This window comes from Sciurus vulgaris (genome assembly GCF_902686455.1).
Source record: "Sciurus vulgaris genome assembly, chromosome: 10".
Taxonomy (NCBI): domain Eukaryota; kingdom Metazoa; phylum Chordata; class Mammalia; order Rodentia; family Sciuridae; genus Sciurus; species Sciurus vulgaris.
The window spans coordinates 114950226-114967562 of record NC_136470.1 but is presented as its reverse complement, the minus strand read 5'-3'; the positions used below and the strand labels follow the sequence as shown (position 1 = coordinate 114967562).

General features: G+C 40.6%; 2 protein-coding genes across 12 annotated transcripts in view; one reads left to right on the top strand and one right to left on the bottom strand.

The window, feature by feature from the left end:
- Positions 1 to 17337, bottom strand: part of DAG1 (dystroglycan 1) — a 67910-nt gene that overhangs the window by 14731 nt on the left and 35842 nt on the right. For 7 of the 11 annotated variants that reach the window (XM_079155482.1, XM_079155485.1, XM_079155481.1 and 4 more), the window contains 2 exons: positions 11357 to 11435; positions 2469 to 2860 (listed from right to left, as the gene is read on the bottom strand). In XM_079155482.1, coding sequence (XP_079011608.1) covers positions 2469 to 2753 — 285 coding nt within the window. In that variant the 5' untranslated portion in view covers positions 2754 to 2860; positions 11357 to 11435. Of the gene's footprint in view, positions 1 to 2468; positions 2861 to 10018; positions 10158 to 11356; positions 11436 to 14281; positions 14301 to 17337 lie in introns of those variants that run through there. The other 4 variants (XM_079155479.1, XM_079155487.1, XM_079155478.1 and 1 more) reach the window with 3 other exon arrangements.
- On the top strand, positions 7446 to 8263 carry LOC306670741 (non-histone chromosomal protein HMG-14-like). The gene is made up of 2 exons (XM_079155695.1): positions 7446 to 7628; positions 7698 to 8263. The coding sequence occupies exons 1-2, from the start codon at positions 7551 to 7553 to the stop codon at positions 7923 to 7925; spliced, it is 306 nt and encodes a 101-aa protein (XP_079011821.1). The 5' UTR covers positions 7446 to 7550; the 3' UTR covers positions 7926 to 8263.

The window sequence follows — 17337 nt, the reverse complement described above, 5'->3', positions numbered from 1 at the left end:
TTCAGGAGATCAAGTCAGAAACTGGGCAAGAAATGTATTCTCCAGAATAGCCACTCTTCATCTAATATATTAGCATCTGGCTTGATGGGGTATTAAGTAGATTACATGGAAACCTATGCAAACACTTTGGAAATTAGAAGGAGCTCTGTGGAATCGGGCTGCAACATGAGACAGGATCATTTTAAGTATAAAAAGGGGGAAGGGGAAGAAGAGGAAGGAGAAGATAGAAGAGGAGGAGGAGGGGCAGGGCAGGAGAGAAGAGGTGAGGAATAGTAGGAGAGGGAGTGGGGAAGAGGGAGAAAGAATGAACACCCCTGAAATCACAAAGAAACCCTAAGAACAGGTCATGAATGACCTAAAGAAAAGGGAACCAAGAAGTTGCATGTAAAGATAAGTCTATCTAGATTTAAGAGAAAGGGGTATAGGACTTACTCTCCACTAGAAAAATGGCATGGAATTTGTGAAGCCTGGGTTGGAAAAGGACAAGCTGATAAGGACCCATAAGAACCTGCATATGGGGTGCACGCCTGTAATCCCAGTGGCTCAGGAGGCAGGAGGATCACAAGTTCAAAACCAGTCTTAGCAACTTATGGAGGCCCTAAGCAACTCAGTAATACCCTGCTTCTAATAAAACACAAAAAGGGGCTAGGGATGTGGCTCAGGGGTTAAGTGTGCCTGAGTTCAATTCCCAGTACAAAAAAAAAAAAAAAAAACAACTGCATAAGTTTCAACTAATGAGCACAATGGAAGTGTTGTGTGGGTTTGCAAGCCTAGGCCTTAAGAGACTGGCTGATTCTACTTCCTGGAATACCCAAATTTGAAATCCAGCTGTCATGCTGTGAGGAAACCCAAATAGCCCAGGGAGAAGTCTACATGAAGAAGAACCAAGAACACTGATCAAGAGTACCAGTTAAGCTCTTGTCAACAGGAGCACAAACTTACAAACCATGAATGAGACACCTTGGACAAGGAACCTCCAGCCTCAGATAAGCCACTTTAGCTAGTGCCATAGAAGTAGAAATGAGGTTCTCAAATGAACACAAATGCCTGAATTCCTGGTCACAAATTTCTGAAAACAGCTCACTAGGTTTTTTTGTTCATTCTGTCTTTTGTGATGCTGGGGATAGAATTCAGGGCCTTATATATGGGGGTGGTCAGTGTTCTGCCACTGAACTACATTCACAGTCCCAGCTCACTATCTTAAAGCACTGTTTGGTGGTTTAAACACATCAATAAGTAGCAAACACTGTGTGTAAGCAGAAGTCTAAATGAAGAGCCGATATAAAAACTATCATTACAAAGTACAGATCTTCAAATATTTTTAGTTCATTTCTAAGTCATACCTCTTTTTGTAGGTGGGGGGTGGGGGGGCAAGGGGACCGGGAATTTAACGTAGGGGTGCTTCACCACTGAGTTACATTCCCAGCCCTTTTTTTTTTTAATTTTTGAGACATGGTCTCACTGAATTGCTTAAGGCATGGAGGTGTAGTGTACCCCAATGATAAAGCAAATTTCCTAGCATATGTAAGGTCCTGTATTCAATCCTTAGCACCACAGCAAAAAATAAATTGCTTAGGGCTTCACTAAATTGCTGTGGCTTGCCTTGAACCTGCTATCCTCCTGTCTTAGCACCCTACTCTACCTCTGAAGTCCCTGGGATTACAGACACGGCCAGCACAACCAGCTCAGCTTCACCCCTAGAATACTGTAAGGCAGAAGTCAGCAAACTAGGCCTGGGCCAAACATGGCCTGCCACCTGTTTTTATATGGCCCAGTCTTTGTACTTTCAAATGACTGGGGAAAAAAAATAAAAGAATATTTTTTTAAAAAATATTTTTAGTTGTAGATGGACACAAAATCTTTATCTTATTTACTTATTATGTGGTGCTGAGAATTGAATCCAGTGCCTCACACATGCTAGGAAAGTGTACTACCACTGAGCTACAACCCCAGCCTAAAACTATTTCTTGACATATGAAAATTATATAGAATTCAGTTTTAGTTAAGTCAAGTTTTATCAAAACACGACCGGGCCCATTCATTTACTTATTATCTATGCCTACTTTCACACTGTGCTGAAAAGTTAAGAGTTTCAACAGAAACTATATGAACCTGCAAAACTAACCTCTGCTGTAAGAGATATTCATAACTTTAAGGATACATCCCACCTACCTACCCACCATACAAACTCACTCAGGATTGAGAGGAAATGTCAAGTTTCCACAAGCCCAGACAGAGGAATAACATTTGGGGAGCAAAAATTAAGTTTAAGATGTTATTCTGAGGTTTATCGGGACCCTCCTGGGAAAACCAGTGGCTATGTACTCTCCTGAGAGGTCACTCACTTAGTAGATACTAAAAGAAATGAGCTCAGAACTGGTGGAGCTTAGAATTGAGAAGAAAAAGACATCAAAACTAAAATGGAAGATAAAAACACTTCCTCATTTATGCTTTGTATCTAGTCTCACCTTGATGATTTCTCCACTGGAAGCAATTAAATCTGTTGGAATGGTCACTTGAAATGAGCGCCCAACGACAGCTGTGCCATCAGGAATGCCAATCACCCTGGGAACAGCTTCATGGAGGTCCGAGAGCACTGAATGCATGGATGCTTCGAGCTGGTTCTCCCAGTCCCTGATGGCCTCTGAGGGTTCACTGGGCCAGTGGGATTGAGCCACAGCCACAGAAAGCAGGAGGACAAAGGTCTTCCCCCAGAGGGGGGGCAGTAGTGAAAGGCCCACAGACATCCTCATCCCAGTTCCAAATTGCTCAAGTTGACAGTCTTGCTAAGGAAAGAAGAAAGTGATGTGGTCCCAACAGCTGGATTCTTACCCTATATACAACTGCTCCATCTCAGAGCCTGAAAAAGAAGAAGAATAAATTCAGACTTCAGCAATCTCCACAGCTACAAAGTTGTACACTACCAAGTTCTGCCAAGAATGTCAGTTAGAGAACTTCTCACCCACCTGTGCTCTCCAACTATATGAAGCTACTTAGCAAAGGAAATTTGGCTAGTCCAAATAGGTGTAAAATACACACTGGATTTTGAAAACTTTGTATAAAAAAGGAAGGTAAGATACCTCATTAATAATTTTGAGACATTGATTACATGTTTAAATTATAATATTTTGGATATAATCAAATATATTATTAAATGAAATGCATTAAGTAAATAAAAAAATAATAGTTAATAATGAGATCTGTTAACCAGACATGGTGGTACATGCCTGTAATCACAGTGGCTCAGGAGGCTGAGGCAGAAGGATCACAAGTTCAAAGTCAGCCTCAGCAAAAGTGAGGTACTAAACAACTCAGTGAGACCCTTTTTAGACATAAATATTAATAAAAACATAAATATTAATACAATATTAATAAATATACAAAATAGTAGTCAAGTGCCCCTGAGTTCAATCCCTAGTACCTCCCCTAAATTAATTAATTAAATTAAATAAAAAGGGATATGGGTGTGGCTCAATGGCAAGAGTGTTTACCTAGTATGTGTGAGGCCCTTAGTTCTACATACCCAGTACCACACACACAAAAAAAGTTCTATTTATAAAATATATTATTGGCATTAATTTCATTCCCCAGTACTGTTAAAAAAAGAGCAAAATTAATTTTACCTGTTTGTTTTTGTGTTTATGTATGTGTGTGCCTACCAAGAAAATTTAAATGACAAATGTGGCTCACATTATGTCTGTTGGGCAGCACTGCTCTAGATGCAATTTCCATTTTATAGGAAATATGGGACACATGAGGAGACAACTAGGCAAATCTAGAATGTGGGACCTTCTATAAGATAACTGGCCTCGTCTCTCCAAAAGCTAACATTCCCTAAATTTTACGTAACTGTTCTAGCTTAAGGATTAGTAACCACATGATAGGTGCATCTTGACTGTATCCTAGATTTACTTTACACACATATGTGCGCGCGCGCACACACACACACGCACGCACACACAGGCTCTAGATTTACTTTTATACACATACACACACAAACTCAGATCCTAGGGGGTAACTGAGGATTTGCATGAGAGACAGAGATTGGATTTACTTTTACTTTTCTGAGGTGGTATAATGGCTATACATCTCCATAGGGGATTGCCCTCAAACTCCCTGCCCCCAGCACTGAGTATTAAACCAGGGTGTGTTCTACTACTGAGCTATATGCCCAGTCTTTTTTTTTTTTGGTCCAGGGATTGAACCCATGAGTGCTTTGCCATTGAGCACATTCCCAGGCTTTTTTTTTTTTTTTTTTTTTTAAAGACAGGCTTTCACTAAGTTGCCGAGGGTTTTGCTGAGTTGCTGAGACTGGCCATTAACTTACAATCCTCCTGTCTCAGGCTCCCAATTTGCTGGAATTATAGGCACGTGCCATCACATCCAGTTCCCAGCCTTTTTTATTTTGAGACTGGGTCTCACTAAGTTGCACAAGTTGGCCCTGAACTTGCAATTCTCCTGCCTCAGTCTCCCAAGTAGCTGAGATTGTAGGCAGGTGCCATCACACCTGGAACCCTCAATCTTGTGGGTTTTCTCCCACCCTTTCTCCCTAGTGCTGGAAATTGAACCCAGGGCATGTTGCATGCTGGGCAAGTGCTCTACCAGAACTATATCCTAGCCTAGGAATTATATTTTGAAGTGTTTAGGGAATGAAGTGTCAAACACTCTATAACTTAATTTGAAATGATTCAAGGGGGAAAACGTGTGCAAGTATATATAAGGTCACTTGGCTTTAAAATAAGACTTTAAAAACTACTTTTGGGGGCTGGGGTTGTGGCTCAGTGGCAGAGCAATTGCCTAGCATGTGTGCAGCACTGGGTTCGATTATCAGCACCATACAAATAAATATATAAAATAAAGGTCCATCAACATCTTAAAAAAAAAAAAACAAAAAAAACTTACTTTTCAAGGACAAAAAAATACAAGGATCTACATAGAAAAATGCAGCAACTGACTACTCCACGTCACCGAGCATTAATCACAGGACATGTTTATTAAACAGGTAAATTTGTAAACCCTGTGCTAGTGAACACTTATTTGGCCTCTCTTACCCTCCACCCCCATTAGAATAACAAGAAACCTGCATATTGTCCTCCATTCCATCAGCATCAAGCAATTCAGGATATTCTATCTAGACTGGCAGCAACACAGATGCCTTGTGGGATTTACTGGGGTCCACAGGAGACCACAAACATCATGAGCAATTTGCTATTCTGGAAAAAGATTAAATACCACCATTAGCCCACACTGCAGAGAGGCATATGATATTTGTTTGACCTGGGTAATGCAAAGTAAATAAAACCAAAATTGATAAAAGAAAACAAGGCCACAACCAGGTGCAGTGGCACACATCTGTAATCCCAGTGGCCTGGGAGGCTGAGGCAGAAGAACTGCAATTTCAAAGCCAGCCTAAGCAGCTAAGCAAGGCCCTCAACAACTCAGTGAGGCCCTGTCTCAAAATAAAAATACAAAGGGCTGTGGCCGGGCACAGTTGCACACACCTATAATCCAGCAGTTCAGGAGGCTGAGGCAGGAGGATTGCAAGTTCAAAGCCAGCCTCAGCAATTTAGTGAGGCCCTAGGCAACTCAGTGAAATCTGTCTCTAAATAAAATACAGAAAAGGGATGAGGATGTGACTTGTGGTGGGATGTGACTCAGTAGTTAAGCCCCTGGGCTCAACCCCCAGTAACAAAAACAAAAAAGAAAACAAGGTCACCAAAGAGGGAGTCATAACTCTAAAGTCAATGCAAATCCAAGCCAATTCCAATAAGGTTTTCGTTTTCATTTTGTTTGCTGTTGATTTTGCTATTCCTGTTTTTATATTGTTTTTGTACTAAAATTCAAGAGACAGGGCCAAAAACCCAAGAAAGTAAAAAAAGTCTTATCATGGCCCAAGGGTAGCATGCACCTATAATCCCAGTTCCTGGGAAGATACCAAGATTCAGATAACTCATAGCTAAAGTATTGATGGAAGAACAGACACATAGTTCAGTGGAATAGAGAATGCAGAAACAGATCTACAGGAATATGCCAAACCCATTTATTTTTTAAAATGGTGCTAAAGCAATTCAATTGGGAGAGGGGATTACCTTTCAACCCAGGGTCCTTCAATGGGTGAATGAATAAACTGTGGCAAAGCACTCTATCACTGAGCTGCATCCCTAGCACCCCCTAACTATAGAATACTAATGAGCAATAAAAAGTAATAAACTAGCTGGGCACAGTACTATGTGCATGCCTGTAATCCTAGCTATTCAGGAGTCTAAGGCAGGAGAATCCAAGGAGGAGACTGAGTCTAATCTGGGCAATTTAATTAGACCCTGTCTCAAAACAAAAATTTAGAAAGGGGGAGTGTGAGCTGTAGCTCAGTGGTAGAGTGCTTGCCTAGCACGTGGGAGGCACAGGGTTCAAACCTCAGCACCACATAAAAATAAATAAATAAAATAAGCCAGAAGCAGTGGCATGCACCTGTAATCCCAGCAATTTAGGAGGCTAAGGCAGGAAAATCATGAGTTCAAAGCTAGCCTCAGCAACTTATCAAGGCCGTAAGTAACTCAGTGAGACCTTGTCTCTAAATAAAACACAAAAAAGGGGTGGGGATGTGGCTCAGTGGTTAAATACCCCTGAGTTCACTCCTTGGTACCAAAAATAAAGAATTAAAAAAGGTATTGTGTCCATCTACAACTAAAAAAGATATATACTTTAAAAAAAAATTAAAAAGGGGTAGGGAAGTAGCTCTGGAGTGAAGCTTTTGCCCAGCATCCATAAGGTCCCAGTAACACAAAGGGGGGGGGGGGGATGAATTATTGATACACCCAACAATTCAGGTAAATTTTGAAGGACTAGTACTAGATGAAAAATGTTATGACATTCTTTCTAAGTCATTTTTATAACATTTTTGAAGTGACAAAATTATAAAAATAGAGAATAAATCAGTAGTTGCCAGTGGTTAAGGAAGAACTCCAGATATGAGGGAAGTAGGTGTGGGTATAAATGGGAAACATGAGGGATTCTTGTGTGGATGGAAATATTCTCTACCTTGACTATATCAGGTCAAGGTATATTGATTATGCTATTGTACTATAGCTTTTTAACATGTTATCAGGTGAAATTGGGTAAGTATACAAGGTTCTCTCTACATTTTTTATTTCTTCCTTTTTTTTAAGTGTTATATGGTTCAAACCCAGAGTCTCCTGTATGCTAAACATCTACTCTACAACTGAGCTACACTCCCAGCCCACCTCTATAGTTTCTAGCTATATGGCAACAAATTTTGGACATAAATACAAAATAATCTCAAAATTTTTTATAAATCTAAAAAAGAAATAAGCCAGGCGCAGTGGTGCACAAACTTAATACCAGCAACTTGGGAGGCTGAGGCAGGAGGATCACAAATTCAAGGTCAGTTTTAGAAACTTTTAACATAAAAAATAAAATAGACCGCGGGTCGCAGCAGCCTGGGCGGCGGGAGCAGCGCGGCGGCCAGGCAGCGCAGCTTCGGAAGGCTCCCGCGCGCCGCGGCCCGCAGCGCCCGCACACGCCCCGCCAGGATGCCCAAGAGGAAGGTCAGCTCGGCCGAAGGCGCGGCGCGGGAGGAGCCCAAGCGCAGGTTGGCGCGCCTGTCGGCTGTAAGTATGGCCAGCCCGAGGCCGGGGGTGGCGGGCGCGGCCCCCGCTGAGCGCGCGTTTGCCTTTCAGAAGCCCGCTCCGGCCACGGCGGACGCCAAGCCCAGGAAGGCGGCGGCCAAGGATAAATCTTCTGACAAAAAAGTTCAAACAAAAGGGAAAAGGGGAGCAAAGGGAAAACAGGCTGAAGTGACTAACCAAGAAACAAAAGAAGATTTACCTGCCGAAAATGGAGAAACTAAAAACGAGGAGAGTCCCGCCTCTGATGAAGCAGAAGAGAAAGAAGCCAAGTCTGATTAATCACACACCATGTCCTATCAGTGGTCCCGTTTCCTTTCTTGTACAATCCAGAGGAATATTTTTATCAACTATTTTGTAAATGCAAGTTTTTTAGTAACTCTAAAAACATTTTTAAAAAGGAGGGAATCCCACCTCATCCCATTTTTTAAGTGTAAATGATTTTTTTTAGAAGCGAAATCATTTACTGGTTGTTTATTTTTGGGTACAACCAGAAAATAGTGGGATATTGAAATATGGGAGGCTTGGACTGTCTTGGGTGTCAGCTTAACATTCCATAGGTGGGGGGTTAGTTTTATACCTACAATACAAAGCATATTAAATGGCAGTTTGGAGTCACAGTCTTGCATTTAATGTCTTGAATATTTTAAATTACTTCTATTCCTGTGTTTTTTAGTAGAATTGTTTCCTGAAGAAGACCACTCCTGGATCATTGCTGTCAGAATCGTGTGTACTCTGTAACATTTGTGGTTGTGGAAGTCTTAGTTTTCCTAATATTTTTAATGTGCTGTGAAAGATTGAAAGTTTGAGTATGTAGTGTGTGTGACAGTTTTGAATTAGTGGGACCTAAATAACAGCAGCATTCAAAGATACTGGTACTTGATATTCTATTAAGAAAAAATTGCCTCCAAATTCAAAGCTGGAAAGTCACTGGAATAACTGGAAAAGAATCACAGTATAAGGCTTTTTAGATTTTCGGTACGTGTGTTAAGAATTGTGTACAAAGTGAAATGTCTGTGTACTGATTCTCAATACAGCCAATAAAATCTCAAATATGAAAGAAAAAATAAAATAAAATAAAATAAAATAGGCTGGGAACACAGCTCAGTAGTAGAGCACCCAAGTTCAATCCCTAGTCCCTAGTACCACAAATCAATCAGAGAAAGAAAAGAACCAGGCTTAGTGGTAAACTACTGAGGAGGCTGACACAAAAGGCTCAGTAACAAGTGAAATTTTAAATTTTTGTACATTAAAGGACACCATAAAAAATGTCAAAAGTCAGGCACGGTAACTACAATGCCTGTAATCCCAGTTACTCAGTAGGCTGAGGTTGGTGGATCACTTGAAACCAGGCATTCAATTGGACAACAAAGTAGGACTCTGTCTCAAAGGAAAAAAAGAAAGACAAAAGCAGTCCATTGCAGAAAGACAGACTATCATTTATGTACAATGTTTACATTATCTATTGTTTATGGATTCATATATAAGAAGAAATAAATAGGCTGGGGATATAGCACAGTTGGTAGAGTGATTGCCTTGAAAACACAAGGCCCTGGGTTCAATCCGCAGCACTGCAAAAAAAAAAAAAAGAAGAAGAAGAAATAAAATTACACATGGGATCATAAATGCCAATTCAAGATTGTCATCACTCTGGGAAAAGAAGATAAGGAGAAAAAGGAGGGGGTCCTCAGAGTTCCCTTCTTTTACATGGGCCTCCCAAATTTTGGGACTATGTGCCACCACTCCCAGTTTTTCTAAAACAGATCTTATAAAAATATGGAAAAACATCAAGGTATGACAAAGCTGGGTTGTATATACTCAGGTGTGTGTGATATTAGTCTGTTTTCTGCTGTTTTAAACACATGAAAGTGAAGAGCCTGGCTGAATCCTAGGACCTTAAAAAAAAAATCCTAAAACAGCCAGCACATTGTGCTCTACCTTACCTTTTTGTGTGTTGTTCATCCACCTTCTCAGGACTGGAGAGCCCTGTCCTCAAGCGAATATTTGGCCACGCAGATCTCAGCCTCTGGGGCTTCTGCCCTGCCCATTACCATCTTTGTCCACTTCTATCTTTTGGTTCCCATATCACTAAGGTTTATCCTGTCCCTGAGAGCAGGAACTATATGCACCCCTAGTTTCTAAGACATCACCTTTTAGCCTTTGGCTAAAATCAAGTACAGTATCTACTTCCTAAGACAACATGTGTCCCTTAGCGGCTCAGAAAAACACAATAAGCAGCTCTAGAAGGTATCAGAAAGGAAATGAAACTCAAATATCTCAGTTAAATATGTTTTCTAATTTGGCACAGCCCCAACACCTCATCAATGTAAGCCAAGTGACAGGTAAAATATTGTTCCCCTTCCTGTTTCTATTACTTTGTTCCACCCTCCAAAGTCACATGGTGACCAGGCAGTTCTCACAGAGCTTCAGTCCCATTCTTCAGTAGGAACCTTTCTTCCCCCATGGCTGGATCACTTTTGCCTTCCACAGAATCACCAGCAGTATTGTTAGGTGCTATACTTATCACAAAGAGCCAAATGGTCACAGACTTAGGGAAAGGCCCCATGGAAATCAGTCCCAAGAACCATTTAATGCCCAATGACAATGCCTGTGGGGTTCTCTACTAAGAAAGACAAGGAAGGAAATCCTAAATTCTCAATGCCCAATGTTCCCTGTACTCATGGGGTAAGCAGAATCTTCTCTTTAAACTCCTATATAGTGTCTCAGGTTTAAGGTTTTCCTTCAAATCCTGTTTTGTTTTTTTAAATAATTCCTAGGTGCTTAAATTGGTTTTTTGTTGTTGTTGTTGTTGTTTTTTGTTTGTTTGTTTTTTCCAGGTGGCATACACCTGTAATCCCAGTGGCTCAGGTGGCTGAAACAGGAAGATCGCAAGTTCAAAGCCAGTCTCAGCAACTTAATGAAGCTATAATCAACTTAGCAAAGTCCTAACTCTAAATAAAAAATAATAAGGGCCGAGGATGTGGTTCAGTGGTTAATCACACCTGGGTTCAATACCTGGTACTAAAATAAAAAGAGTTTCTTTTTCTTTTATTCTTTTGGTGGCACTAGAGGATTAAATGCAGGACCTCATGTATGCTAGGCAAATACCTACTACTGAGTCAACCCTCTCTCTCCTTGTTTGAGAGAGGATCTCACCAAGTTGCCCAGGCTGGCCTTAAAATTGAGATTTTCCTGCCTCAATCTCCCAAGCAGCTGGGAATACAGGTGTGTGCCATTGTGTTTGCCCCACTTTTACAGCTTATTGTACTAATTTAGTTTCAAGGTTGTTTGTTCTTTGGTCCCTTTTATTTTTTGAGACAGGGTCTGTCTTGATAAATTTCTTGGGCAGGACTCCCAAACTGCTATCCTCCTGCCTTAGCCTCCCCAGTCCCTGGAATTAAAGGCATAGGCCATCTCATCTGGTCCTTGTGATTTAATGCTATCTAATATTTTAACTGTAACTTCAGAGTTTTCTTAACTGTTACATAGTACCTCCTTTAATTTCCTTTCCCTTTTTCACTCATTTTAACTTTATTTAGTAAATGGCTCAGCTCAATGAACAATTCACCACGACTAAATTGTGGGAGTGCAGGGATACATCTGTTACAATACCTAATGTACACCCAACACTCACACAGTGCCAGTCACGTGACTAATCAATGAATGCAGAAAATACAGACCTATAAAAAAAAATCTTCATATAGTTTACTTACTTTTCCACTTATTAGATCCAGTTGAACTTTGATCTTTTACTTCTCTAATTTGATTCTCAATTTTAAATTCTCAGCTTTTCTGGAAAAAAAAAATCAGTTATGAGATACACCCTATCCTACTAAGAACATAAGCTCAGTCTGCTATCTGCGGACAGTGACAACATGGGGTGTCTGTTCCATGGGCATGACTAAGTGCTCTGCATTTAGAAGACAGGCAATGTACAGGGCAAAACTCCAACTACTATGTGTTGTTTTTACATGCTCTGGGAAGAAAAGATCTTTCTGCAACTTGTCAAAAAGCAGCATGTATCTTTCTGATACTGGCTTCCTATAGCAAGAATCATGTTTGTCCATACTAGGAAACTGGTAGGCTATTACCCACACACCAGTATTAGGATGGCCCTCTTGAAGGTTTTTTTTACACAAGTCTCATACCCACACACTTGATTACAATGCAAAGATCCTTATCCTCCTTGTTTCTCAGGATCAGGGCCCAAAGAGAGGTAAATATTCCACCATGGTCACACAGAGTCTGGTGACCAAAACATGACAGAAGAAGAGGTTCAGTCTTTCTGACAAGACCATTCACTGCAACACTTCACACATATACTCACATTATATCCTCTGAACTACCAGGAAGTGCTCAAGGCCACCCAAGAATATGTCCCAGATGATCTCACCACTGTCTGGCTAACCAGAGCTACCAAAGCTCTCCTACTGAGGGACAAATGATGGGAACTGGGAATTCACTTCCTGTGCCAGCACTCAGTGCAGTACCCATGTCCGCACCTGAGAGTCTCAATATGGCCCCACACTTAAGTGAAATCCAACTTCATTTAGAAGGAACCGCCTAGGGCCCCTGGATCTCTCAACACATGTTCTTCCACCAGGGCTCACAGGGTGATAGACAGCAATTCCATCCTTCAGTCTCAGACACCCTACCCTAAGGGGTCAGGAACACTTTAAAAGTATTGGTGTCTGCAAAGCCTGGAGAGGGCAAAGCTGTTCCAGAAGTGGCTACTCAAACTGCACTCTCCTTTCTCTTGGTAAAAGCCTGAGATCCTGCCTAAGAGCTGCCAGCACCTGGGAAGAGAGCCCCACAGAACACTAGATTTCATGCAGCACTACTGAGGCAACACTTCCTTCCACAGGTTCTGAAAGTAAAGGAAGAATACCTGAGCAGGAGACCTTCATCAGGCTCCCGGGAACTGAGTATCCAAAGATGAAAGGGCAGTCTAGGGTAAAAACCCAGGGAGCCCCAGACTTTTGAGACTCAGCTCAGGGCTGCATCCTCACCTCATCCAGAAGAACCAGAATGAGATAGCATAAAGTCAGCGAGTCCCCCAAATCTCCCAATGTCCAGCCATGTTTCCTTCTTCCCAGAGAAAAAGTTTCACAGTGCTTAAAACTTGCAGACATCTTAACCTAAAGATGAAGAACTTTCAAGTGATGAACAGAAGTAAAAAGTTTTCTGCAATGACTAAAAGGTGGTATTACTTTGTAAACCAAAATATATAAAAGCTGCCCTGGAGGCAGGTATATTTAAAGTTTATCAGATCAATCAAGAATACAACTACAGAATCAAAACCAATCCATGGACAGGTGCAGTAGCACATGCCTGTAATCCTAGCAACTCAGGAGACTAAGGCAGGAAGATTCCAAGTTCGAAGCCAGCCTCAGTAACTTTGTGAAACACTGTCTCAAAATAAAAAATAAAAAGGGCTGGAGATGTGTTTCAGTGGTTAAGTGCACCTGGGTTCAATCCCTGGTACTGGGGGGAAAAAAGCAATACATGACTGACAAAGACCTCAGGCATATGAGGCAATTTAGCAGGAAAGGGATACTTCTGGACCTTCCTTTCACCAATACCAATTCCTATTGAGATATAACTGAAGCATACCACTTCGTGGGGAGATGACCATGAGGAACCAGGTCCTTATGACCCCATTCTGTTCAGACAGCCTTGTGCCCTTGGGAAGCAGAAAGCCTTATTCTCCTGGAATTCCTGCACCATGCGAGTAGCAGCTCTGTTCCGTTCAGGACACCTCCCAGAGCTCAGGAGTGCCTCAGGTGCACAGGAGGCCCAGTTAAAAAATGTTTTCCACTCAATAAAAGCAAGGAACGAATGTATACTAGCACAAACTCAAGTTGCAATAACCTTAACATTTCCTCTAAGTAGAAAAAATCAGTGAATAAAATTTTCTGACATTTTAACCTAAAAACTCTGAAAGAACAGCTACTAGTTTTTACTTCCCAAGAATGAACGAAAAGTTATGAAATTCAACTCATTACTCACCACACAAAATGAGGGCAAAGGCAGTTCACCCCACCACTCCCAAAAACCCTTTATTCTCCAACAGGTATGTTACCTAAAAACAGTACTTATGCTGTCAAACTGCTACCATTCACCCTTGTAACTAAAAAATTTAAATAAAATGGGATTTTCATTTAAAATAATAATAATAATAAAATAATAAAATTCTATGTTCCTGTTTTAAATGGTTTTAGGAAAGGTAAAAAGCAGAAACCTTAAGACAACAAACAATATAGGGTCTAACAAAAGGCTTCTTTGTTCAGACACTCAGAAGTTAAAATTAAATATAAACTGTCAGTCTAATAATATAAAAATTCTGGAAGGTTTACCAGTTTAAAACAGCTCAATCTGTTGGCCAATAGGATGTACGTAACACAATGAAAAACAAGAGTGAAGTCATTGTTTACTTGGATTCCAAATACCAAGACAAGCAGATTTCTCTGCTTCCAGTTAAAACAAAAAAAAAAAAAAAAAAAGAACTTTTGCACTCCTTAACATCAAATAAGGAAGATATTAAGGCAAGTCGCTGGTGAAAATTCAAGGTATCCCCCTAAAATTGCTCTTGGCTCAAGAGGTAGATGAGATTTCTCTGCCACCAGGCAAGTTCTTACCTGGCCTTCTGGTGATATGGGACTATCAACAGTGGTTGTAGGGCTGGGGATATAGCTCAGTTGGTAGAATGCCTGCCTCACAAGCACAAGGCCCTGGGTTCAATCCCCAGCACTGCCAAAAAGAAAAAAAAAAAAAAAAAAAACACCACACAACAGTGGTTGTAGCCATCAGGGATCTGGAGGACCAACCAAAGGGAGCCAAGGTCACATATACAGCAAGAGATCTGATTCTAAGGTTAAAAAAAAAAAAAAAAAAAAAAAAAAGTGAGAAAGCCCACCCCTGTGGTGCATGCCTATAATTCCAGTGACTCAGAAGGCTGAAGCAGGAGGATTGTAACTCCAAAGCCAGCCTCAGGGGCTAGAGCCGTAGCTCAATAATAGAGTACTTGCCTAACACTACATATAAATAAAGATCCGTCATCACCAAAAAAATATTTTTTAAAAAAAGTCAGCCTCAGCAACTTAGTGAAACCCTGTCTCAAAATAAAAACTGGGAATGTGACTCAGTGGTTGAGCACCCTTAGGTTCAATCCCTGATACCAAAAAAAGGTGTGGGAGAGAAAACTATCAACTCTGAAAAGCAAGCACCACGTAACAATCCATCAAACAGAAGAGCTAACTTCGAACACTTCTCTCACTTGGAAAATTTGTGCAAATTCTCACTTATCACAGATACCAAAAGGAAGGATCCACAAAAGGCAGTGATTTCTGCTGACAGTAGTTTGATTTTTTCCAGTAAAAGCAGGAAGGAAGAAGCAAAGCTTTAACACCTGGGTATAAATTCACCCAGATGCAAATATGGTTTTAGAGAAAGGGAAGGAAGAAATAGTTCAAAGTCCAGGACTAAACAGGTGTTCCCCACTGGACCACAGTTTTAATAAGTAGATCTGTAGATTTTTAACGTTTTGTCATGGGGCTCACTGAAACACAACTCCTCTACATTCCACTGAACTCCAGATGCTGCAGTTAAACATTACTCACTATGAATAGTATACTTAAACTGTTCAGACGGTAATTTTTTTGAGTTTTTAAAAATATATTGATGCATTTAATTATAAATAATGAGATTCATTGTGCTGTATCTGCACATGCATATAATTTGATCACATACTCTAAGTACGTACCTCTCCTCTACCCGCTTTTCTTTTTTAATTTTTTTTTTTGTAGTTGTAGATGGACAAAATGCCTTTATTTTATTTGTTTATTTTTATGTGGTGCTAAAGATTGAACCTAATCCCTCACATATGCTACACAAGCACTCTGCCACTAAGCTACAGTCTCAGGCCCTACCCACTTTTCTTTACAATTAAATTTTGTTTTATGTTAAGGATGTGGCTCAATGTAGAGCATGCTTATTAGCATACACAAAGCCCTGGGTTCAATCCCCGGCACTGAAACACACACACAACAATGTTTTTAAATGATTAAGATGGTGTATTTTATGTTTTATATACTTTACCATAGTAAGTAATAAATATTTTAGAAAACATTACTCAAGCCGGGTGTGGTGGTGTATGCTTATAACCCAAGCAATTCAGGAGGCTGAAGCAGGAGGATTTCAAGTTCAAGGCCAGTCTCAGCAACTTAATGAGGCCCTAAGCAACTTAGTAAAACCCTGTTGCAAAAAAAAAAATTTAGAAAGGTCTGGAGATGTAACTAAGTGGTAAAGCACCCCTGGGTTCAATCCCCAGTTTCAAAAAAGGAAAAAAGAAAGAAAAGAAACCATTACTCAGGCTTGAGGGGTGACTCAGTGGTAGACCACTTGCCTAGCACGTGCAAGGCCTTGGGTTCAATGCCCAGTCACATAAAAAGAAGAAAGGAACAAATGAACACTACTCAGAATCACATCAATCAGACTTTAGGAAAAAAACACTTCAGGGGACTTTGGGAATATGTCCCCATGATGACACAGCCCAGTCTTTTAACTGCCAGAGCCCAAGAAGGTCACTGAGACTGGAAAAGATTAAACTGAGCCCAACGGACCCATCCTAACCATCTATTTGTATGCAGGAGCAAGAGTGGGAGGTGGGATCAAGGTGGAGGAACAAGTGTGAGGGGTAGATGGCCTGCCTCAGCAGAATCCAAGTGGATGAATTATCACTTGTGTGGTATCCAAAAACCCAACTAAAGCAAACTACAATTGTTAAGACAGTCCAACAATTAATATTTCAGCACATACTTACTGACTACCTACCCTGTACTAGGTATGAGATTTCATTTGCTATTCATAGTCTTTCCAAATTTCATACAAAAATGTTCAATTAAGATTTACATACATTAGCCAGGAGTGACAAAGCAGGTCTCTAATCCCAGCAACTCAAGAGGCTGAGGCAGGAGTATCAAAGTTCAAAGTCAGCCTCAGCAATCTAGTGAGACTTTAACTCAAAGCAAAAAATGGAAAGGGCTAGAGAATAGCTCAGTGGTAGAGCACCTCTGGATTCAATACCCAGTATTAAAAAAAAAAAAAAAAAATTACATATACAAACTGAGTGTAGAGGCAAAAGCCTGCAATCCCAATGACTCAGGAAGCTGAGGCAGGAGGATCACATATGTTTGAGGCCAGCATGGGCAATGTAGCAAGACATTTTATCTCAAAATAAAAATAATAATAATAAAAAAAAAAAGAGCTGGGAATGTAGCTCAATAGTAAAGATCCCTTGGATCAATCCCCAGTACCTTAAGGAAAAAAAAATTTCCATACATTACCAAATCACAAAACAGAAATGGTAATAAATTAAGTACAGTCAATCACCACATAACGATGTTCTAAACAGCCTCTATGATAGTAGCCCTGCAAGAGTGCCATGGAGCTGATTCCTATCACCTGGTCATAGCACAATACATTTCTCATATGTTTGTGGTAATACTGACTCACTGCCAGTTGCATGAAAGTATAGCATAAGACTGAGGATGTGGTTCAGTGGCAGAGCACTTGCTCTATCACTTGCTTACCATGTGAGGCTGAATGCAATTCCCAGCACTGCCAAAAACAACAACAACAAAAAGTTAACTGTCAAACAGTCCTGGGCAAGTCCTTTCAGAAAGTATTCTGGGGC